Consider the following 24,647-nt stretch of genomic DNA (forward strand, 5'->3'; position numbering starts at 1 on the left):
AGGGATGGCGATTCAACCACCTCCTTGGGGAGCCCATTCCAGTACCTAACCACCCTTTCTGTAAAGAAGTTCTTTCTAATATCCAACCTAAACTTGCCCTGGCGCAACTTGAGGCCATTTCCCCTCGTCCTGTCACAAGTCAGTAGTGAGAATAGACCTGCCCCACTCTCACTGTAAGAACCTTTCAGGTACTGGAAGACAGCAATAAGGTCTCCCCTCAGCCTCCTCTTCCTCAGACTAAACAGCCCCAGCTTCCTTAGTCTCTCCTCATAGGGCTGATTCTCCAAGCCCTTCACGAGCCTCGTTGCCCTTCTCTGGACCTGCTCCAGTACCTCCATGTCCTTCTTGTGCTGAGGTGCCCAAAACTGGACACAGTACTCGAGGTGAGGCCTCACCAATGCTGAGTACAGGGGCAGGATGACTTCCTTAGTCCTGCTCACCACACCATTCCTGATACAAGCCAGGATGCCATTGGCCTTCTTGGCCACCTGGGCACACTGCTGGCTCATATTCAGCCGACTGTCCATCAGCACACCAAGGTCCCTTTCCGTCTGGGAGCTTTCCAGCCACACCTCCCCAAGCCTGTAGGATTGCCTGGGGTTGTTATGACCAAAATGCAGGACCCGACACTTGGCCCTGTTGAAACTCATTCCATTAACCTTGGCCCATCGATCAAGTCTATCCAGGTCTCTCTGTAGTGCCCTTCTCCCCTCAGGCAGATCAACACTCCCTCCCAGCTTAGTGTCGTCTGCGAACTTACTGAGGGTGCACTCAATCCCCTCATCCAAATCATCAATGAAGATGTTAAACAGAAGCGGCCCAAGCACCGAGCCCTGGGGGACGCCACTTGTGACCGGCCGCCAACTGGATTCCACTCCATTGACCACAACTCTCTGGGCCCGGCCATCCAACCAGTTCTTCACCCAGCGGAGCGTGCACCCATCCAAACCACGGGCAGCCAGCTTCTCTACCAGAATGTTATGGGGGACAGTGTCAAAGGCCTTACTGAAGTCCAGGTAGACCACGTCGACAGCCTTTCCCTCATCTACTAAGCGGGTCACCTTGTCATAGAATGAAATCAGGTTAGTCAGGCAGGATCTACCATTCATAAACCCATGCTGACTAGGCCCGATCCCATGGCTGACCTTTAGTTCGTCCATGATGATACCTGAGATTATCCTTTCCATAACCTTCCCAGGCACCGAGGTGAGACTGATGGGCCTGTAGCTGCCAGGATCATCTTTCCGGCCCTTTTTGAAGATAGGCGTCACATTTGCCAGTCTCCAATCCACCGGGACATCCCCAGTCAGCCAAGACTGCTGAAAAATTATGGACAGTGGTTTGGCGACCACATCCGCCAACTCCCTCAGAACTCTAGGGTGCAACCCATCCGGCCCCATGGACTTATAAACATTCAGCTTTCTAAGTAGATCCAGGACCATCTCATCACGGATCACGCAAGGCTCTTTTGGTTCCCCCTTCCCGTGATATGCTGCACCACAGAATTTACTGGATCCCTTGATCTTTCCTTCACACTGATTCTCGCATAAAAGACTTGTGGCATCATCACTAAAAGCTTTCAGAAAAAGGTACATGAAGCCAACTGCAAACTGAAAGCTTTTGCTGCCACCTAACAATAAATTTGCAATACAATACTTCTTTGTTCTGCCCTACTGAATTTATGGAGCAGAGAAATTAAACTAGTCACTGTAAATCCCCACTATGGCGCTGCTCTTATTTAAAAATAAGCTTTTATTTTTTTCACTCAAAAGGAAAAACTTTGTTTTAACACTGATAGTGCAATTTCTAAAGGAAAAAGATATCTCTAATTCACTCAATTTCATTCAATACTAAATGTTAAGAAAGGAAGCACTCCTAGCTAAAGTTAAAGAAACAAAGTAGGAGCTCCAATATAAAGTGACATAATGGAAAATTTTTAGGCACCAGGGTAAAACAGAAACATCCCTCGGTGATCCCCCAAGGTGACAAGTAGAAGAATGAGGTACCTTCAAAATAAAATCTCTGAAGTTGGTGCCCAGGAGAAAAAAACCTCTGAAAAATATTAATTGTGGACACTGCAAAACAGAACACCTGCTTTCTGAAGCAAGAAAATGACATCTTCAGACCTCTCTGCTAATCACAGTCAATGCTAAAATGTGTTTAATTTGCAATCTAATGACAATTGAATTATTTCTCTAGCAATAATAAAGCAATTATACCTATCTAATTATCAACTGTCATCAGCCTTTCCCAGCTATGCTCAAAGAAATAGCTTGTTTTCTTAGCTAACTAAATTAACTGTTAATAACAAGTTTCTCAGTATGCAGGGAAGAGGAAGTACATCAAACCTCTAGAGATAAAGAAAACTAAGAAAGAGATACAAAGAAAACCAGACAAAAGTGGAGTTACAAGAGAGTGGAGGTTTGAAAATGAAGGCAATTATGTTCAATTTAGTGACACTAACAGGAAAATTCTAAAGATAAAAGCTGATCGGAATTGGGAGTGAAAGTAATAACAGTATATTTAAATGTCAGGAGAATTTGAAATTACTTAAGAATCTCAGAAATAGCTCAATACTTGTGAAATAGTCCTCTATTACTTAGTTTTACTTAGTTATAAAATAAGAAACAGCAGCTGCCTAAAGGTATCCCGTATGTAAACCACGGAAATGACACAAAGGTCCCACATCTTCAAGTAATTGATGGTATAATGCTAACATGATAAGGTCTGCTTGGTGCTGTTCTTTGAAATGTTGCTTGATTATTTGGCAATATACAAACAAACGGATTTTAAAATAAAAGTTAGAGTTCCACCAAAACAGTTTCAAATGCTATCTCAAAATTTGATATGATGATTGAAATAGAAGTACAATTAAATGGTGCTTTCTGGTGTTTTTATTTCCTATACAAATACATTCAAAGTTCCATCCCAAAAAAGAATGTATAATAATGACACCATAAATTATTGTTACCTTCAAAAACTTCAGGTGCCATCCAAGCAGCACTTCCCTTATTGTTGGTCATGTGTGTTTGAATATCACAGGCTGTACCAAAATCACAGATTTTTAGGACTGTCCCCCCAGCTACCAAGAGCAAACTGTCAAGGAAAAAAGATAATTAAAAAAATTCAAAGCTGTAGGATGAAATAGCCTGGTGATAAAACACGGAATTTTTTATCCCAACAATGATTCTAATATAAATGAATATATAAGGCTTTGCTTCTTGATGCTTTAGTTTTGTAATGTGAGAAGTAAGTTGTCACTTATTAGTTGTCACTTGTGTCTAATCTGAGCATATAAAACAGTTTTTAAATCAAATATATTTCATCATTTATTGATATTACTACAGCATATATACTTCTTCCATGTAATATTTTAAGTATTCTCAAGCATAGCAATCCACCAAGCATATTCTGATAAAATTTAGTCTTTTGGATGGGAGAGAATGAAAAACAAGTGCTGTAAAAATTTTTGCCTGAAGAACGATGATTAAGACTCCCATTAACGTCAGTCAGTGTAGTTATTTAAATCTTAATCAAAACAGGGGATACAAGAAAGAATTCAAGATTCAAAGTGTGACTTCAGGCTGTAATTTTATCTGGTAGAAGTACTGGCTCCCACCAAAAGTGGGTGATCCCACAAATCTCTGTTTCCATCAAACCTGTGGAACCAGATCTGAAGGCTGTACAGTTCTAGGAGTAAGATCAACAAACTGCCTGGACAGATTATATATTCATTTTTATTTCAGTGGTAAGTGATGAGAGATTTTAGCCAAGGATAGTGGTATGGGTAAGGGGAGATAGAATGATGATCATATCAGATTAAATATGACATTGAAACCAACCAACCCAATACTCTTACTGATTGCCACTGTCTGTTGTAAAACTGATGCTCTACATGCCTCTGATTAGGAGCCTTATCCCTATGAAAATGCTCTCCTATGAGAAAGGACGGGAGCAGGATGTTTTTCTGGTTTAAGAGTAATACAGTGACTACGGATTATTTCCTGTACTGTGCACCATTACTCTGTAACGGAAGCTTCAAATGCACAGTTTGCATTTAAAATACAGTACATCCAATAGATGTTGTATCAACTAAAGGTATTTGTGTCAAATACAATGAAATTATTTAAAATGATCTTCAATTCAAACTCTAAGAAAAAATGAAATATGTACAATAAACCTACTTTGGTGGTTTCAGGTCTCTGTGAATTAGGGCCTTTGGTTTCATACTGTGAAGATATGCCACCCCTTGGGAACACTGTAAACACCAACTCATTGCGTGTGCAGCAGTATAATGAGGCAGAGGTTCAGCACCATGCAGCACTGCAAAACAAAGGCACAAACTAAAAAGAACTTTATTGCATATTACAACAGATACAGTGGAGTTAACAACAGTCAGAAAGCTGTACAGAACCTACATACTTATCACTACAACCTAAAATATTCTTTTGCAAATTGTTAAAATTAATGGAAATGTCAAACTGATATCTAAGTTTTAGTATGTTTTTCCTAATACTTTTATTAGAATTCTGCCAAGCAATGATTAACAATATAAAAGAAGTTACTTTTCTCAGGAAGATGTAAAGTCTGTGTTACACAACTATAATGGGAATTTACATGTAAGTGAGAGCATTTTCAGATGAAGTTTTCCATAGGAAAATCTTAAATGACTTTTACAAATATCAATAAACAAGTTAATGGGCTTATAAGTAATTATTAGAAGCACACATCTTTAAGACATATGTATGAAGTGACATTAGATTTTAGATATTTTCCCCAGCACCGGCACTTCAGCTCCAGGAAGACATATTAAAATGATACTCACCATTGTATAGAGAACCTCCTTCAGCATACTCCATAACAAGACACACCTTTAAGGAGAGGGGACAAAAAAAATGAATGTTTTAAATGGAGGGACAGAAAACAGATTTTGTCAACCAGAAGTTCTTTGAGAGGATCTGCAATGCTCCACTCCTAAGCTAAAAGAACCTTTACCTATGAGGTAGTCAGGCTGAATGTAAATACAGTTTAGCTTAATACTTAGTTCCCACTGTAAGTTAGGGAATAAGGGAATGCACTTTTTCCCTTCCCTCAATCATCTTGAAAATCAAACACTGTCTTCACACTGCAATTCATTTGCCTTTGCTACTTTCTCAGAGTGGCTTTCAACAGTTTTAAATACTATGTCAAAAGGATGTGATTAGTTCTAAGTAAAAAGCAATTCAGCATTATTTTAATCAATTGTAAATTCCACATTAGAATTAGTTAGGGATGTGTTTTTCCTGTGACTGTACTTGCCCTTCTGCTTTCAGAATTTGTGAGACTGTTTGCAGCTGTGGCTTGAAGACAGCAAATCCTGGAAACTGCATATAAGAGAACAGGATCTGATTTCCAAGCTATGATTAATGTGTTGCTAATATATATAATTTCTGCACTGTTGATTTGCAGTTAATAGGACTATGTGGCTGAATGACACTGCAAATGTAATAATGCTGGATGCCATTTTGACAAATTGAAATATAAACAGTGTTTAAAAATGTTTTTATGGGCTTTTTGTGTAAAAATGTATATCTCCTAACAGAGGAGAGAAAACAACAAAAGCACAGCTGAAAATATCAACCAACCTACGCACCTCTATCTATATCTGCACCAATAAGCCTTTTTGTAGCTTAAGCATGCCAAATTTATGTAAAGCACGCTTTCTTTTTGTATATACGTTACACATTTGCATGTTGATGCTTACATATGGTAAGCAAGTTACTTCTTGTTGCACTGACAAAGCTACAACTTACTGGGTTTAGACAGGCTCCATATAACTTGACAATATTGGGATGGTTTACTCGTGACAGTTGTCGAAGCTGAAAAACAAATTACACTTAATTTCAAACCAAGGGAAAAAAAATGCTAACACTTTATTTTCACATGTATATATAATTCATACACAGCAACAGCACCTACAGCTTTACATGTCTGCAACAACCTTGATGGTGATTTGAGAAATTACAAGACCAGTGCCATTCTTTCTTTACATGTTAATTTATGTAATTATAACTGTGTCTAATTTAAACTGAATTTAAACATTAAACATTAAAATCATAAGCACTGTGCTACTCTGGCTTTTTAAAGGTTTTGTGTTCTTGTGTCCTTCCTTCAAGTCAGACTGCCTAACCTCATAAGTAATCTGAATCAAAACGGCCTTATAAACAATAAAGAAATCTACTCCTCTGGGAAAAAAGAATGCCACAAGCCTGTAAAAATATACTTCTGAGTTTGATATTAATGTAACACAGTTCCAAGAGTCTACTGCTGCTTGTTCTGATAGTGCTAAGAAACATGTCTACTACAGAGATTATTTTGCACTGAATTTTTCTTCACCTTTAGACAGAAGGAAAGGCAAAAGGAAATCTTTTCTCCTTTCCATAGACTTCTGAGACAGCTTGTGCTTTTTGCCATTCAGTCTAGGGATCTAATGGTATTTTTTCTGTGTACTTTGGAAGTTCTAATAAAACTGGAATATTAGATCTGATGCTTGCACTGTGTTGGCCTTCTTGAATCCCAGCAGTTCATTAAAAATTTCTGGGTTCTCAGATCTCCTTCTAACACAAAAATGTTAAGAGGGACTCATTTGATCTACTCAGTACTAAAGTAGACTCAGATTAGAAACACAATGGTAATGATCAGCATTTTTACATAGAGAGACCGGTAACAAATATGCTTCCTTTACTCCTTAAATATGTTACATTTGTAGTGCAGTGTCTGAGAGATTTTTAAAAAAAAATTTGTTTTTCTTTACCACAGCAGATTCTTATTAAGCAGCATGACACAGTACACTTCATTTAAAATACCTAGCAATTAGTTCTAGAAAATATTATATATCTTGGGAAGTTTATCTGTATATCTGAACTACTCAAAATCATTCTAAGGAAACAGACATTTAATGGAAAGTGATTTGTCCTTGAATGGTTCACACGTATTATCAAATCTACACACAAAAAATGACAGCATGATTCAAGCTGTTGAATGAAGATTCTAGCTCAAGCACCTGGAAGTATTAATCAGCTCCTGGATACTAGTGGTTATTTCATCTGTGACTTGACTTCACAGTGGGACAGAATCCAAAAAGTGGTGTTTCCCCTGCCACTCTTTTCCTCTTTCCTTCCATTTTTTGTGGGAGTGAGCTAAAGGAGATGCACTGCACTCTAATTGTCCTAACTAGCACTATACTGGGTACTATAGGCTGCATAGACTTTGTAAAACATAGTTTTTAATACTCAGATTTAACATGCAAGGAAAACAAGGCCTGCCAAAATCCATGATTGCTGAGAAACTTACTGTACCTCTACAATGAAGGCTTTTCTTTCAGATTCACTTTCTATTTGTTTAATGGCTACATCCTTAGCTCGCCATTTTGCCTTGCAGACCACACCAAAGGCTCCTCTTCCAACAACCTAGAGCAAGAGGATATAAAACATTTCAGTTAAAACTTGATATGGTTTAATTTTTTGCTCAGAATTTCACAAAGATAATAGAAATTTAACTTATCTATCTTCTCTATTATACTATGCTTGCTACAAATAGAGAAATTCAAACCTTTGAAATTAAAATGCATATGTAAAAAAATGTACAGAATTATCCTGAAATCTGGATGTTCAGTATGATCACAATTATCCTTCCACTTTCTCGCAGGTCCCTCAATAAGGTAAAAAATGTAAAATTTTCCTGTAAGTCTTGCGGGTAAGCATGGCGTTCGCATAATTACGCTTTCTCCATTGTTGTTCATGTCTGTTGGAAGCACATTGCCTAAAGGTAATACAAAGCCAGACAGGAGCTATACTCTCCAATGCAATTTCACAGAAGCTACAGTAGCCACTTCAGTATACTACGCTATCCAAGAAGCCTTTAAAAATAAAAATAGAAAACATGTATGAAGAAGCTCATTGTTTAGAGTAGTTCTTACAAATTCAGCATGAGGGTGAAAGCAAGATAGAGAAAAATGTCCTTCTTCTGTGAGGTTTCCTTCCATTTATGGGTGAGTTATAAAAAATTGTAAACTTCAGTTTCACTTCTTTTACTGCACTTTTTCAGGGGAAAACCAGCAACACACAGGAACAATAACAAAACATGCATGTGCAATTTAAAATTGAATCAAGACCATCACCAGCAGTGACTCTAGCTTCTATCACAAAGCAAAGACAAGTAGTTATATACATATATGTGTGCCTGAGAGAGGTGGAGAGGAAGAGGAGAAAATGGAAGGTACAGAAAGACATAGAAGAAGCTAAGGGATCGGAGCTCCTCAAAAAGAGTGTGAGGTGAAGGTTTGAAGGATGGGGAAAGAGGAAAGGTACAAGGGGCTGGGTGCACTGGTCAAGTTGGCCATAGCAGCATTCCTGTGTTGCTGGTTTTAATGGCATTCTACGCTTGTGCTATTAGCCCTTGATTTTAAGTAATTACATACGTATCTTTGTTATGCAATAAAACAGACACTTATAATTCAATGAATGCTTTCTTTTTTTTGGGGGGAGGGGTGGGTAAAGGAGAAGAGTGGGCAGAGAAAATAGCAAGGGTGGAGTGGAAGCATTTAGCGATGTAATTATAATAACAGTGTATTATGGCGGAGTTTAATTTTACTGAAATGGGTAACACACACCCACATGAATATTATTTTAGTTTGAAAAACAGACTTCCTAAAATTACATTCAGTCTTCACTAAAGTCATATTTATTTATAACTTTATAAAAAAAAAGAAAAAGAAAAAAAGGAGTGAAAAGATGCTTTGGGGAAAAAAAAAAAAAAAAAAAAAAAAAAAAAAAAAGTAGAGAATAAAGAGAATATTCCAAATAACAAAACAAAATAAAATAAAATAAAATAAAATACAAAAAAAGAGATAACAATTAAAAAACAGACAAAATGTTTAAAGCTCAAAATCTGATACTGCATCCATGTTATAAACATTGCAGTGATTCTTTCAGGATTGTTAGTGAAGTCACTCAACAGTCACTTAAAAGAATGACTTCTTACAAGTAAAACGTAGCTTGGAGGAGTTCGGTGAGTAACTGCACGCTCCCAATGCTTAAACAATGCAAAGTGCCTGCTGCCTGAATGCTCATCCTTTGAGGCAGTAATATTTAATGGTTTTACCTCAAAATATTGAGATGCCCCACTTGTAGCTTGGAATGTAAAGTAGATGTGAAGGCAGCATAGTGGCCAGGAATGTGCAAGTGCCAGACTGAACCTGCCAAGGCCCTGTGTCTATCAGGCATGAAAAGTATGCTATGGTGAGGTTCAGCCTACTAGATTTCAAAACAAATACACAGTGAAGCTGATTTCCTCTGAGAACAGGGGAACAGAGGCAGATATAGCCATAGCTGCAGGTACATAGTTCAAGACCTGCTGCAATTTCATGCTAAACATCACAGAATCTACAATCTAAGGCCCATCTGAAGAGAAAAAGAAAACAACCATGTTTTTTATATTAAGAAAAAGAGTATGTGAGATCTTTTTGAAAAGTCATTTATGGATATGAAAGACAGCTGCCCAGGAATGGTGATCAACGGCATTTTTCTTTTCTGGTTTTCTTAATACACTCAAAAATATTTTCTCTTCTACATCATAGCACAGACACCTAGCCTTCTCACCTTCACCCACCACAGAGTGAATCTACCGGAAGAGAACTACAGCATTTCCACTGCATGCTGTATTCAGTCCCCCCCAAAAAGAGACATGCTGACTGTAGTGACTTTCTTCAACTACAGTGCAGGACCAAGGCTTCTCATGAAACAACAGACACCAATTATTTTCTTGCAGCCTACAAGAGAATTTGGAAACCTGGAGCCAAACAAATGGTCATTTACTACAGAAAAGAAACAGTGAGTCATCTGAAGACCTTAAGACCCCAAAGTCTATTTTGATAGCTCCTCTTCTCACTTAGACCATATTTCAAATTAAAAGAAAACCCGTTACTGACTTTTCTAGCTCCCCACTTTCTTCCAGTAGCACAAGTGAGCTGTCCTTCACAACATCCCTCCACACCCCTCACATCCAGATGGACGGTTTATGAAAACTCTCAATCTGTTGGTGCACTGTAGGCCTGCACTTCATAAAAATGCAGATTTCCTCAACATGTTGAGACCAAGATCATCTACTGAGCAAGGGACACTTAGATTGCAGTCTGTTCACAGCACAGCAGTTCTAAGGAAATGCTGTTAAACAGAGCAGGATGTCACAGAGCAATTTGTGCATGAACTGCTCTGGCACCAGCAATTCAGTTTCAAGTCTGCTGCTATACTATAACAAAAAGAAACCCAAACTGAGGCAGTAACTGAGAACTTTGTCCTCTGCTTATGGAAAGAGAGCTGTGCACATGAATTGTCCTAGCTGAAGACAATTGACAATAAGGATGAGTGAGACTCCATTTCTAAATATACCCTTACCTTTAGACCCTTGCACCCTCAATGTTTTTTGACTGTAGCTTATAGCTCTGTTCTATTCAATGCAGTGACATGCAGTAGCTACTCAAAGATACTTCAAGCCCTTCAAAAGATTTTGAAGATATCACATGCAATCCAAAGACATCAGATAAAATCCAATGAAAAAATTTGACCTTTTTATTTATTTATTTATTTATTTAAACTTAGCCTATATCATTTACAACAACACCTGACAAATGAAGTTTACTTTTGGAGAGGCTAGTTGTATCTTTCCTTGCTAAAAAGATTTGTGTGTTAATATGTTTCACTCTCTACAACTACCTGAAAGTAGGCCGTAGCAAGGTGGGGGTCGGCCTCTTCTCCCAGGCAACACTGACAGGACAAGAGGTAATGGCCTTAATTTGCATCAGCAGAGGTTCAGGTTGGATATCAGAAAAAAATTTCTTCTCAGAAAGAGTAGTGAGGTATTGGAATAGGCTGCCCAGGGAGGCAATGAAGTAACTGTCCCTGGAGGTATTCAAGAAATATGTAGATGTGGCACTGTGGGACATGGTTAGTGGGTATGGTGGTGATGGGTTGACTGTTGGCCTAGGTGATCTTAAAGGTCTTTTCCAACCTCAGTAATTCAGTGACTCTAAGAGATTTACAAATATATATATACATATTAGTAACAAATATTTCTTGCATTTGATTTTACTGTCAAATCCAGCCCTTAAGCCAATACAAGAGCATACTTTGCCCTGAAGATAAATTTATGACTATCTGCAGATTTAACATCAACAATCTGTAAATAAATACTACAAATCAGATGCACTTGAGGATGTCCTACCAATGCCTGCTAAAAAAAAATAAATATATATATATATATATATTAAAAATTGGTGTCAAGTGCAAACAGGAAGAGTTTACCATACAGTGCAGTCAAGGTTTCATAACAGTTTGTCAGTGACTTTGTGCCTCCTTGTGCAGAGGCTTAAACTTCATGGAAGGACAAGAATGCAATAAATATTTATCTGGGATACAGGGAAAACAGAGAAGAAAGAGCAAGCATCAAGAGCAATGATGGATTGGATACAAAAGTTTACTATATATGGTATCCCACAGTATGCCTTTCTTACATAATGGGGAAAAAATATTAATTGTAAAAGACATTCTTTATAAACAACAGAATGAATCCAGTGGTGGAATCCACTTTCATTTTATTTTCTTCTGTTTAGGTTTTTGCCAAACTAATTCTTTAAAGGACCAAGCGTTGGAATTTGTCAGAACAGTTCAACAAAAGCACTAAGTAAAGTTTCCTTCAACACCGTGTGCTGGAACTAAGTAACTTAATAGCACAGGAGGGAAGTGCTGTCTGAACTTTAATTTCTTCATGCTCATTCCTTCTTGCCCCCTGCTGTTGGTGCCACACCATATGTTTGGGCAGTAGCGCATATTCTGAATTATATGAAGTACAGTTAATGGAATTATTGACACAACAAATCAATAAACAGCAGTTGATCCATGGCACTGTGTACGTTTGGAAAATGATCTAAAAATAAACACATTCTTTTGGTAAAAGACTTTGGCCCTTTAAATATCTTATAAGATAGAAAAGGAAAATACAGGGCAGATTACTGGTTTAGAAGTAGAACACTGCTGCTTCTACTAATCCATATATTAGTTCGTCAAGAATCACTGAGCTAGTACTTGACGCAGACATTTAAAACTAGAAGAAATGCTTAAAGAGCTTTACAGACCAAAAGGACTGTACCTGAATATATTGTCTCTATAAAACTCATACCAGTAAAAAGTTATGTTTTAGTGTGTGACAAAAGAACATAGAAAAAACTGAGTGCCATTTGCATGTTTTCCAGATAGTGTATTTAGAGACTTATTTAAAGAATATGAACCATACAAGATCCATGGAACAAACATTACCTCTGCCTCTGTGTACAAATAGTATCAAATGCTGTACGTAAACAAAGATACATGATACTGACTGGTAAGTATGTAGACCATACCCACTGCTAAGAATGTAGACTAGAAATCATGTAAGAAAAACAAACTGCAGATATATTAAGGATGTATTTTGTACCAAGGGACATGAAAAGTGTGTTCCCTAAACGAATAAGAAAAACGCATAAATGAAACTATGTGTATTCAGAAGCACTACTCTCCTATCAAATGTCAAAACCTTAGAAAGATTAACTTCAATTTTACATCAGCTGTTTTCTATTCATACAAAAGTACAAAGAAACAGAAATAGTTTTTATTCCTATCCATGAAATTTCCACATCATTTAGCTCTGTATGTTGGATACTCGGTGCTTTTCTTTCTAAAAAGACACGGCTGAATATGCAAGACGGTAATAAAATATAATAACTCCCTGGTTAGCATACAGAGTATTCCCTGGAGAACCGTCTTCATCATTTGCAGCATCTACAATACACTTTTGTTTATGATTATGGGAAGTGAGACAGGCATTTACAAATTAACAAAATGGAACAAAACCCATGCTGCCAGACAAACAGCAGTCTCTAAAGTATCCTTAGTGTCTGTCCATCTTTTTTTATTGCTGGCATATTTGGAAATGAAAGATTTAGTGAAACATTTGGAACCCTCAAGCATCATGCACAATAAAAGATGGAGAAAAAAGTTAGACAGCTCCAAAAAAGTGACAAAAAACCCACCATAGAAGCCCTGAAATATATACCTAAGTTTTCTATCATTCATTTAGGCAGCATCAAATTCCAGCTACTGTTCCCCTGTGCCTGTTATGCTTTATTAAGCAGGTTGAAGGAAACTGGCCCCATGCCACGAATGACTGTGGCCAATACTCTGCCAGCTCTATTATGAAGGAACTCAGATCTGCCAGTTCTTACAGATGAGTTCTTTGACATTCTGAGTTCCATTTGTACCAGTGCTCAGCCCAACTCTAAACATTTCTTGTCCTTTTTGGAATTGATACAGCAAACAACAACAAAGTCATACAACTCCAAAATAAAATAAACAAAACCATAATCAGTCCTACTGACATGTAGATATTGTGTCTATTTTAAGTTACGCAAAACATTATAAGAAAAAAAGATTTCTTAAGGAAAAAGCAGTGATAAAAAAATGATTTGTATTCTTAACAAATATACTTCATATCTGTTTGCCCCAAACAGATGCTGTCAGTCTTTAGTACTTAAGACATTGTCTATTGGAGTTGGACAACCTTGTGCAGCCATTATTTAGTGACTTGGCTAAACTGAGTTCAGTTCTGTTGTAAGAAATCACCCTCTTTTCAGCTTACAGAACATCAAAATACCATTATGTTTATTTCTAATGCGAGTGTTTCCAGAAATCGTTTGGTATTTTTTTTCTTAAATATGCAACACCCCACATGTAGATAGCTCACCCATTCTAAGAAATGTGTGCAACTCATGCAAAGATAACAGTTTATCAGGTTATACCTTCATTCCAACTTTCTCCATACTGACAGCTTCAAGAACTGAAATAATTACAATTAGCAGTAATTTAAGAATATTAACAAAATATTTGTCCCATGTCCTAGTATTAATCTTTTTGTTCTGTTACAGCAGCATAGACAGAAGATGCGAGTTTTAGACAAAATGCTGCATAAAGCAGCGCTTGAGGTAAAGGACTCCAATATAAGCCTGGCTTGCTGGTCTGGTACAGCAATGGTCTTAGAAAACAAATAATCATCAGGCAGTCAGCAAAGTAGTTCTAGAATGCAAGTAAGAACAAGTAAGGGATATATGAAGAGTGTTTTATTGTTCTGTTTTTCATAGGGAAAGACTCTCCCCCCATATTTCTGAAAGCAGTTACATTGTCATTCAGTTGTTACATTACCGGCTGTGTTAAGCATGGATGTTTATCTCAAAGTTTGCTTTCACCACTGGCATACAAGAGCCTGTAAAATTACTTTTTCCAAGCATTCCTTATGAGAGTGAAATAGCAGTATATTTTAAAGGATACAAATTGATCTGTTGAACAAAGATACACGCATAGAAAAAAATGTGAAGTCTTACGTTAATAGCTCAACAGACTGTTAGTGATTTTCTAACACTTTATTGCAAGCTAGATTTCATCCATATGAAACTGATGTTGTGTAACTTCACTTATCAATTCACACTCCAGTTTACACTTCAGTTGTTTTCTCATGTAGGTTAATAATGAGAATCCTTGCTGATTTAACTAATAATAATAATAATAATAATAAAATAAAAATTAAATAGTCCTATGATTAAATCAGAATTACACTTAGACTAAATCATAGAAATTCTGGCTTATGCTTTTGCCATCTACTCATTTTTCAGCTTTGCTAAGGTATGCCAACTTTGCACCTTAAAGGCTTATTTTCTGGAAAACGTGAGGCACTGCAGATGTGTCTAACTTCAAATGGATTCCTAATGACTACCCTGAGCTCTCTAGAACCAAACCTTTTTTACTCAAATCAGATATCCAAGAGTATTGTTCAGATCTCAGCTCACACCTGCAGTTCTTGTCTATGCTCCTTTTAGTTGTGAAGATTTCTGGAACAGGTATTCTATAACTGAACACAATCTTCCAGGGTCCATTTTTAATAAAAACAACAAGTATTACACGGATGTAGTAACAGTTTCATGTTCAACAGTAGTTTACACAATCCAGCGTTGCCTTGCAGCTCAAGGAATAGAACTGGTCACTGCATCTCATTAGCTTTGTAAAGTTAACTACTATAAAGGAGAGTAAAAATGACTCGTCTTGATGACTTCCTCATACATACATCTCTAAAGTGCTCTGCTCCCAGATTTCAAGGGTCATGACACGATTTTCAACACACTTCTCACACAGCTGATGAAATTATTACCTATTTCAAAAGTATCTAATGAAGGTAAACTGACTCCTTAGCTGCTAGCTCCTTAATTAGGTTTGTTAAAATCACTATTAACTATTCATCTTAAATAAAACCTTCCCTTCACTCCCTCTGAATTAACTGCTGTTCAATTAGATCACTGAATGCAAACTTCAATACTTCTTTATCTGGAGAGTGTTAAAAACACTTTAAAATAGTTTTGAACTAATGGAGATGTAAATTAACTTGCAACTGAGCAAACATGGTGATGATTTTCAACGCATCTACGTCATGCAGTACCTGGGCAGGACCAATTACTTGATGAGATGTGCACATCCTGGTTGTGCAATCTAAATCATACACATCGTGTAATGAAGAGGTTTGTATTTTGGCCATATATGAGACTGACGTCAGGTTACATGATGGAGGAAGGGCTGTGGATTTTCAGGAAAGAGTGGCAGGGAGCAGGTTGTCAGAATGATTCAGAACCAAAGTCTGGGTACTGTTAGATGTGAACTCCTCTAAGAAGAGCAGGAAGCATTACTTCAGCTATATACAAATCAGATATTTTTACAACAGACCTACTTGGCTTTTCCTTGTTAACTTGATTTCATTTATATTAAGTTTTCAGATAACTTGTGCAGTTTAACTTCTTCAGCTTGTAGTGATTTGTCTATCTAATAGATGAAAACTTGAAAGGATGTTCACATAGTCAAAAGAAAAAAAAAAAAAGAAAAAAAAATGCTGCATGGTAAAGTTGAGCCCAATTTTTAAATTGCTTTTTCCCTTTCTGGTTTTGAACATGCTTCCACTGTGACGCATCAACTTTGATTTTAACTCCAACTCATTCTTAATTATCATCTCCGTATTTTTGCTTTGATCTACGCTCTTCTAAGAACAAAAAGATTGCTTGGTTGGAGACACGTTTAACTCATGGGCAGTAACACTGTAGGATAGTTGTGTTATATAGTCACACGCGTGGCAGATAAAACAAAATATGGTACATTCTTGATATGATCAGCTAAACCTAGATGGAAGTGCACTTACAGATCTCACGTTTATTAGCAAGGACTCAGTGCCTGCAAGTATTTCAGAACTTCCATATCTATTAATAAACCCGTGGCAGAGTAGAACTGCTATCTGCTGACAAGACAGCCTTGATAATACAACAGCAAAGCTATGATTATACAAGCATTCATTTGAGTTTCCACTGTAGATCTGTTGACACTCCATTTCGAAACATCTGAAGCTCATCAGGTACATAAAAAATAGACCATTTCAAGTACTTACAGTCAGATAAAAACCTTTGAAAGCTTCTGAATCTGCAGTGAAAGTACTGAAATTTTTCATCAACAGTGTATGGTTTGTTGTGACTGTAAAGTTGTTGGAAACTGCACCATTAACTGCATCTATGAACACCCACACGTAAAAACCATGCTTAGACCTTGCTTTCCTTAATCCACCTGTTTTATTGTAAGGTAGATCTTAACTCTCCCACTGTGCAATGACATTTAGACTGTATTCAGTACTATGGTAGCCCCATTGCCTAATAAGAGTTTCTTGTAGGACAGGTATAAAAAGCATAACTCAAAATGTTACAACAGCTGTCAGCAGCCTTCCTCATGACAAGAACACTTCATCAGGGCTCCCTTGCTTATATTACATGAGATTTGTCACCTCCAACAGAAATACTACATTGAGGGTAATGCAACAATCACATTAAATAAAGCACAAATTACTGCTTAGGCATCATATCTACAAATATGTACATATGTTCCCGTCTCCGCAAGTGCTAGTACGGCAAGTATGTAGGGCATATCCATGCCCTGAATGCTAAAACTCAGAATGATAAGTTCCAGTTACACCAATTACACGCTGTGCAACTTCACATTTCCTACAAGTAAATGGAAATATGCCCTTGCTAATAGTCTTTCCAAGGATGCTGTGAGGATTAAGAGTTTGCGCAGTGTTTTACTCATTCAGAGTGTTATGTGTAAGGCATTATACGTACTACTCACTTTCAGGAGCCATCACTGGACACCTTTTCAGGCTGGCTAAATTCCTACCAACCTTATTTTCTTCTTTGGGTGAGGAAAGCAATTTCTCCTGAAAAAATGTGGTTTGATTCCTGCCCATCAGTAAGTGATGCACAAACATCAACACATTATCAAACGAAAAAATTACTTTTGGTTCCCAAACACCATAAAATACTCTCATTTCACAACAGTTAAACTTATAAAGTGAAGAGGAAATACTAAACAGTGGAAAAAAAAACCCCAAAACCCATAATGACTGCAATATACAAAGAAGAGAAAGGCTATCTTCTGGAAGGCATTAAGAGAGCTTCCAGTGTCTTCAGTGGTGAAAGCTGAAGGTACTCTGATGCTATCCAAATACACCACAAACTGCTCTGGTGTTCTACTGAAATACCAAAGACTTTGTTTCCTGAGCTTTCCCAGGCCATGTGAGCCCAGTATAGTGATTATGACTAAACCAATGTCTAGCACGTCACTCAATGTGACAAAGTGCTTGTTATACCCATGAAAGCTACTACAAATAGCTAAATTTACTTCCACAAGAGTATCTTAAGGAAAAGAAAAATTATATACAACATATATATATATGTGTGTGTGTATAAAATAATTACTGAGAGACAGTAATCAACAAATAAAAGCACTATTTCAGCAGTCTTGGGTATCTCTTTGGCCCTAACCACAAACTAGTCTGAATAAATTCAGCATGTATCTGAGTAAAGCAGAGGAGAAAAACCCAACAAGTATATTTTGTGTGTTTCTGAGATTTGAACACCCCTACAGTAGATGTATATGCTTTAGTAAAGGACTCTAGCTTTACCACCTATGAGAAATCCAGGAGGCAAAATAGCAGGTATGAAATTCTGCACTGTACCACAGTTACAACTTCAAAGAACTTCAGAGAGTCACTTCACTGTGAAACTTTGTACAGAAGAGGGAGATATACTATGTTACAAGGTAACCCAGTGCTACTTCCTGGGTAACAGTGACAAGTCCCAGATGAAGTGTTACAGATCTACAAGTGCAACATAGTCAGCCCATGTTAAAAATTAGAAGATGTGCGTCAACTGTTGAAGTTGTAACTTCAGGAAATCGTTGGCACTGATGTGAAGAACATACATGCAACGATGCAGTTAGGTGGCAAAAGGAGAACGCAGAAACACTCAGAGATCTGAAAGGAACAATGAAAATAACAGTTTCCCCTCGTGACAGTGCTTGACAACTCTCCATACTAAAACGGGTGGCGTTGTGGCAATTTTGAAGCCCAGAATGAACACATCCTGCTAAAATAAAAGCCCACATTGCAGCCCCTCGTTCTTGCGTCCTTAATAAGCGAGGAACCTGGCACCTGCACGCCTTTTCCTGCCCAGTGCCAAAGGCTCTGGCTCCCAGAGGGGCATACAGGTACGCACCAGGAGCTCCGCAGCACCGCGACCCCTTCTGAGCACGGAACGCGGCGCGGACAGGCGGCCCTGGAGCGGGCGGCCCTGAGGCAGGCGCCGCTCCGCGAGGCCGCGCCGGGAGAGGCCGGACTGCCACTCACCTCTTCCACTTCGATCTCTTTGTAGTCAATTTCTTCGAAGTTGAGGACGGGGGAAGTTTCAATCATTTCAGCGGAGGCGGCAGCGGACATCCCTCCTCTTTCACCTCGGGGAGGAGAGGCCAGGGCAGGCCGGGAGCCGCGCTCGGTGGGCCCGGCCGGCGCTAGTCGGGGCGCGGCGGCGGCTCCTGCCCTCCGCGCAGGTCGGCGAGGGCCTGGCCGAGGCGCCGCCGCGCAGGGCGAGGCCGCATCCGCGGCGGCCGCGGGCCTCAGTGGCAGCGGGCGGGGACCCCGCCGGCGGCGCCGCCGCTCTGCATCCCGCGACCTCCCGCACCGCGCCGCGCTACACCGGCCGCCCTAGGCCGCGGCCTCTCCGGCGCCTGGGAGCCGCCTCGGCCGCGCGTCCCCGGCGGAGGGAAAGGGGCGCCCCAGGGGCTGAAGCCGGCCGCCTCCGCCCGCCCCGGCGGCAGCAGCGGGCGAGGGGCCGCGGCGGGGGTGGGGGAGCCGCTTAGAGCCGCGCCGCGGCCGCCGCTGCTGACATCAGAGCCGCTTCCTGCCGCCCCGGCCTGGGGACGCGGGGGAGGGAGCGCAGGGGGAGGGGGCGGGAAGTGGAAACGCGCCGGCAGCCGCTGCTACTCAGGCGGCCGCGGAGGGGCCATGGCCTGGCGGCGGCATCGCCGCTCCGCCCCCCGCCCCGCCGCCCGGCTCCGCTAGGGGGAGCTCCTCCGGGCCTGCTTCCTCTTCCTACAGCGCTGGCGCCGCGAGGGGCGGGCACGGGTGGCGTGTCCCTGCCCCGGTTCCTGTCCCGGTGCCGGCAGGAAGAAGTTCGGGGTGTCTGCGGGACTTGGCGGGCGGGGGTCGAGGGCCGAGGAAGGCGCCGCCGTCTTAGCGGTGGGGCATCAAGATGCGACCCTTGGCGGGCAGCAGTGCCCCGGGGCTGCACGGAGGTGGCCGCCGGGCCACCCATCCTCGTCATTTCACCTCTACAAAGTTCTGAAATGTTGAGTATACCTGTTCATGACGTGGATGTATGTGCGTTTATTTAGGAAGGAGGAATACACATGATGGGCGTGCATCTTGGGACTTGTTTTTTTCTGAAGGCAGAAGCACAGTGCAGCACCGTGCTGTACAGCAGCACTTTCTCACGAAAGTATGTGTGTGGGAGGGAGGCAGGGGAGCAGAAGGTAATTTACTGGTGTAAACACATAGCAGAAAAGGGATAGGACTGGGGAATGAACACACACCTCCACCACTCCCTTTCCTGTCCACAGGAAATCCAAGCCTGCCCTCCCAGCAGCGAGTGCCTGCTTGCACTGCTGGCTTGAGCAACACATCTGTATCTTGGTGATAAATCTCCCAATTGCAGCATTTAGAGCTACCTACAGTGGGAAACCAACAGTGGGGTGAAGTGAGTATGACTCAAGTGTCTCACTGTGCATAGCCCCAGTGGAGTGTGTTCAGTCTCCATGCTATGTATAAAAGTTATGCCACTGTAAAATACTGTTAATAGCATGTAATTTTAGTAGATTCGGTGAGCTTTCATGGCTTTCTTGCTGAAATGTTTGTACCTCACAGTGATGTCAAGTAAATGAGATCAAAAGCTGATTTACAGAATAAGTCTGGAAGCGCTGCTTAAGCGGTTAACTAGGAAAGAGAAAATCAAGGAGGAACATGTGCAGTAACCTACCATTGTGATGGCTCAGATGGTATTAGAAAAAGTGAAATAAAAGCACTCTTGTCACAGTTCTTTTATGTGTGTGATAGATGGTCATTTTGTGTTGTTTGCTCCCCTTGTGAATTTTATTTATTTATTTATTTTTAATCAGCTTTAGTGATGTGTTCAGGATGTCCAAGTGTATAGCAGCCCAGAAATCCCCAGACAAACTGTTGTGGTGCATGCGTCGATTGACTGACTTGATCAAACTTGCCTCTCAGACACGTTGGATTGGTGTGATTGCATTGTGCAAGTGACATTTGTCACTTTGGGGAATGGACTCATGTCCTGATTACATTGAATTCTTGTTGCTTCTTGATTTTTCAATGTATTTTGCTCTAGAAAGATCTGAAGATGCCTGGGTTACAAATGGAAAGGTTTATCACAACATCTGGTTAATACCTTCTTCATCCAGAAATGGGATCATTCAGAGCTCCTAGTTTCTCAGAGATTTGAGTCAGATTTACCTGTTCATAATGGCCCAGGTGTTCTCCGGGTTTGTAGTTTCTGGATAATTAAGAACTAGCACCTGCTTATACTCAAATGTATTTTTTAGTTTTGCCTGCATGAAAGGCACCATTAGTGCCAATCTTTATTGCAGTGTGACATAGAGTTCTCTGCAGTCGGGTTAGAACTAGATGATATTTAAAGTCCGTTCCAACCCGATGCCAGTCTATGATTCTGTGATTCCACAGTGTTGCAAATCATAGAATATCCCCATTGGAAGGGATACACAACGATCACTGTGTCCAACTCCTGGTTCCACATAGAACCACACCAAAATCCAACCCTATGTCATTGAGTGTTCAAATGTTTAATGAACTCCATCAGCTTGGAACTATGACCCTAAAGGGGCCTGTTCCATGCCCACCACCCCCTAGTTAAGACCCTTTTCCTAATACCCAGCCTGGCCCTCTCATGAACACATTTGTACCTCATCCCAAGTTAACAGGAAGTACATCACTAGTGTTGTACAGGCAGCTACTTTTATTACCTTAGGTGCTCAATTTGCAATCGACTGGCTGTTGGAAAATTAAGAATGAGTTTCTGAAGTTTTGAGAGATTAGGTCAGGTTGGAAACAGACTCGTAACATTTAGACGTCTCTCATATAAATTTGTAGTGCTGAATGTGTCACCTCAGTACTTTTTTTGCCTTTAAGACTGAGATTCAGGACAACACATAGAGTCAACCAGAGACAAAAATGGGCCTGAATGAAGAAAATGATGTGTGTACATCTATCACTGCTGTTCTTGATACCTAGTTGCAGTCTTCAGCGTGGCATTAGATACAATTCTGAAATTACTTTGTTGTTGTTGTTGGATTTAGGCTCACATGTTATGCACTGGGGAAGGTAAACTACATCAGTGCTTTTTGGATGGACTGCTAAGTGTGTGGTGGTGCTTTAGATGGTGGTTGGGGTCTCTGGTAATAATAACAATTATTTGGCTTTCTGTTAGTTTCATAGCCCCCTCTTGAGGATATACAGCAGGCAAACAATAGTTGTTGTCTTTTATAGTTTAGTAGTTTGATTCCTCTATAGCCTTTTTTTTTTTTTTTTTTTTTTTTTTTTTTTTTTTTTTAATTTTTCTTGGATGAAAATTAAAAGCACAGAGGAAAGCATTCCAATTATAGTTGTTTGCAAGGTTCATTTCCTTTCTGAAATTGATGTAGAAATATGTATCTTGAAAATAATGAGTTCTCCCTCTTGTGAAAGTGGAGTCATCATTATCAAAATGTCAGTGTTCTGAAGATCAGATAGGATTTTAAGAAAGCGGAAATTTTGCTGCTACTTCTTTTTCTTTTCTGACTGACACAGTCTTAATTAGCCATGTGTTGGGTTTGAGGACTGATTATAACCTGTACACTCCCAAACGGAACAGTTTTTAAATATTTACTCAACAAACACATCTGAAGGTTGAAGGAAAAATACACTTGAGTTGTGTTCATCACAGGCCTTGATCATCTGTGAGAAAATCTTTGGTTAGAAGAGAAAATCTAGAACTGGGGCAGACTGTGTTCTGTCTCAATAATCCATGTCTAATGTCTGAAAGAAGTTACATTTCATAGAAGGTCATTGCTTACAGATTGTTTGAAATCTCAGGATACCATGGGTGGAAGTGAGGAAAAATGCTGAAACCTGGGTTAACCGCAGTAGATCTGCTTTTTCCTCTTGCTGTGGAACAGAATTAAGAACTATGTTTAAGACAGGCAGTAGGTAAATACGCAAAGTAGAAAGTAAATCTATGTGACCAGATTAACGGACATGAGACATTTATTCCCAATATCCAGGTATTTTACCTAAACCTTAACAAACACATGGAGACTCATATGGCTTAGAATTCAAGCATGTTTCTTGAGGACAGACAGAAGTGCACATACACTATCATAACCCTCTGCCAAATTTTGGGTTCCAGCTCTTTCAGAATTATTCAATTTGACAACTGTAGGAGTTTCCTGGTTGACAGGTTGGCCATGAGCCAGTAATGTGCCCTCGTGGCCAAAAAGACCAATGGCATTCTACGGTGCATTAAAAGGAGTATGGCCAGCAGGTCAAGGGAGGTGATCCTCCCCTTCTACTCTGCCCTGGTAAGGCCTCATCTGGAGTACTGTGTCCAGTTCTGGGCTCCCCGGTACAAAAAAGACAGGGTTTTCTTGGAAAGAGTCCAGTGGAGGGCCACAAAGATGGTGAGGGGCCTGGAGCATCTCCCCTATGAAGGCTAAGTGAACTGGGACTGTTTAGCTTTGAGAAAAGAAGACTGAGAGGGGATCTGACCCTGGTCTATAAATATCTGAGCTGTGGGGGGCACAGTGGCGAGGCCAGACTCTTTTCAGCAATGTGTGGAGACAGAACAAGGGGAAACAGCCAGAAACTGGAACATAGGAAGTTCTGCACGAATGTGTGCAAGAACTTCTTTACGGTAAGGGTGATGGAGCACTAGAACAGGCTGCCCAGTGGGGTTGCGGAGTCTCATTCTCTGGAGATACTCAAGACCTGCCTGGACACCTCCCTGTGTTACCTGGTGTAGGGAACCTGCTTTGGCTGGCAGTTGGACTCAATGATCTCTGGAGGTCCCTTCCGACCCCTACAATTCTGTGATTCTGTAATTCTTTTTTAAGAAGAGCAAACTATCAATATTTTTCTCTGACCTAATTAAGAAAAAAAGCCATGTCATTTATTTATTTAGAAAGAGGAAAATTCACATTGTGTCACAGTTTCAATACACGTATCTTTTTTGTCGTTGCTGTTTCGTTGTTGTTTGTTTGTTTGTTTGTTAAAATATCTAAGTTTAAGCAGTGGAAGAATTATGATAGAAAGAAATGATGAAAAGGTTTTGGATAGTCTCAACAATTGGCATATCTACAAGAAGAAAGGGTCTCTTCTAGCTGTAAATGCAGGAATAATTTATATTTTTACAAGGCTGAATGATTTGGTGTGTGTGTGTGAAATATTGTCTTGTAAATGTGAGTTTCTGTCATTTCAATTCATTGGAATCATGTGCGATTAAAGATCATCACACCAGGTCTAGATCTGACCATGAATCATTTGCCTTGTGTCATCTGTGTGTTGGATAGTGGGTGCGTACTGTATTTAGGATACCTGTAGGAATTAAAAGGAGAGGAATTAGCCTGGGTTACTGAACAACAAGAGCTTGTAGGTGAGCTATCTTGTCCTTTGCCATGCAGATTATATGCCAGAGCAGGTCCCTGGCAGTCAGTAGTATGGAACACACAAAGAAACACATAGAATCATAACATGATTTGGATTGCAAGGAACCTTGAAAGATCTTCAAGTTCCTCCTCCCTGCTATGGGCAGACATTCCCCCCTCCAGACTGGGCTTCCAAGGGCCCCATCCAATTTGGCCAGTGTCTCCAGGGATGGGGACTGCTTCTCTGGGCAACCTATTTCAGTGCCTCACCACCCTCTGAGTAAATAATTTCCACCTAATATTTTATCTAAATCTCCCCTCTTTTAGTTTAAGGCTATTTTCCCCCTGTCCTATTACCAGACTGTGTAAATAGTCAGTCTCACTCTTGTTAATTATCTCCCTTTAATGACTGAAAGGCTGTAATAATATCTCCCCAGGGCCTTTTCTTTGAGCTGAACA

The 24,647-nt window shown here is 40.0% G+C and overlaps 1 protein-coding gene across 4 annotated transcripts in view; it reads right to left on the minus strand.

Moving 5' to 3' along the window:
- Positions 1-19,144, minus strand: part of MAP3K7 (mitogen-activated protein kinase kinase kinase 7) — a 52,242-nt gene extending 33,098 nt beyond the window's left edge. For 2 of the 4 annotated variants that reach the window (XM_072331584.1, XM_072331587.1), the window contains exons 1-6: positions 18,829-19,040; positions 7,338-7,448; positions 5,793-5,858; positions 4,826-4,871; positions 4,185-4,323; positions 2,972-3,096 (exon numbers count right to left, since the gene is read on the minus strand). In XM_072331584.1, coding sequence (XP_072187685.1) covers positions 2,972-3,096; positions 4,185-4,323; positions 4,826-4,871; positions 5,793-5,858; positions 7,338-7,448; positions 18,829-18,918 — 577 coding nt within the window. In that variant the 5' untranslated portion in view covers positions 18,919-19,040. Of the gene's footprint in view, positions 1-2,971; positions 3,097-4,184; positions 4,344-4,825; positions 4,872-5,792; positions 5,859-7,337; positions 7,449-18,828 lie in introns of those variants that run through there. The other 2 variants (XM_072331585.1, XM_072331586.1) reach the window with 2 other exon arrangements.
- Positions 19,145-24,647: the final 5,503 nt, after the last annotated feature.

The sequence above is a fragment of the Excalfactoria chinensis genome, chromosome 3 (genome assembly GCF_039878825.1).
Source record: "Excalfactoria chinensis isolate bCotChi1 chromosome 3, bCotChi1.hap2, whole genome shotgun sequence".
Lineage (NCBI taxonomy): Eukaryota > Metazoa > Chordata > Aves > Galliformes > Phasianidae > Excalfactoria > Excalfactoria chinensis.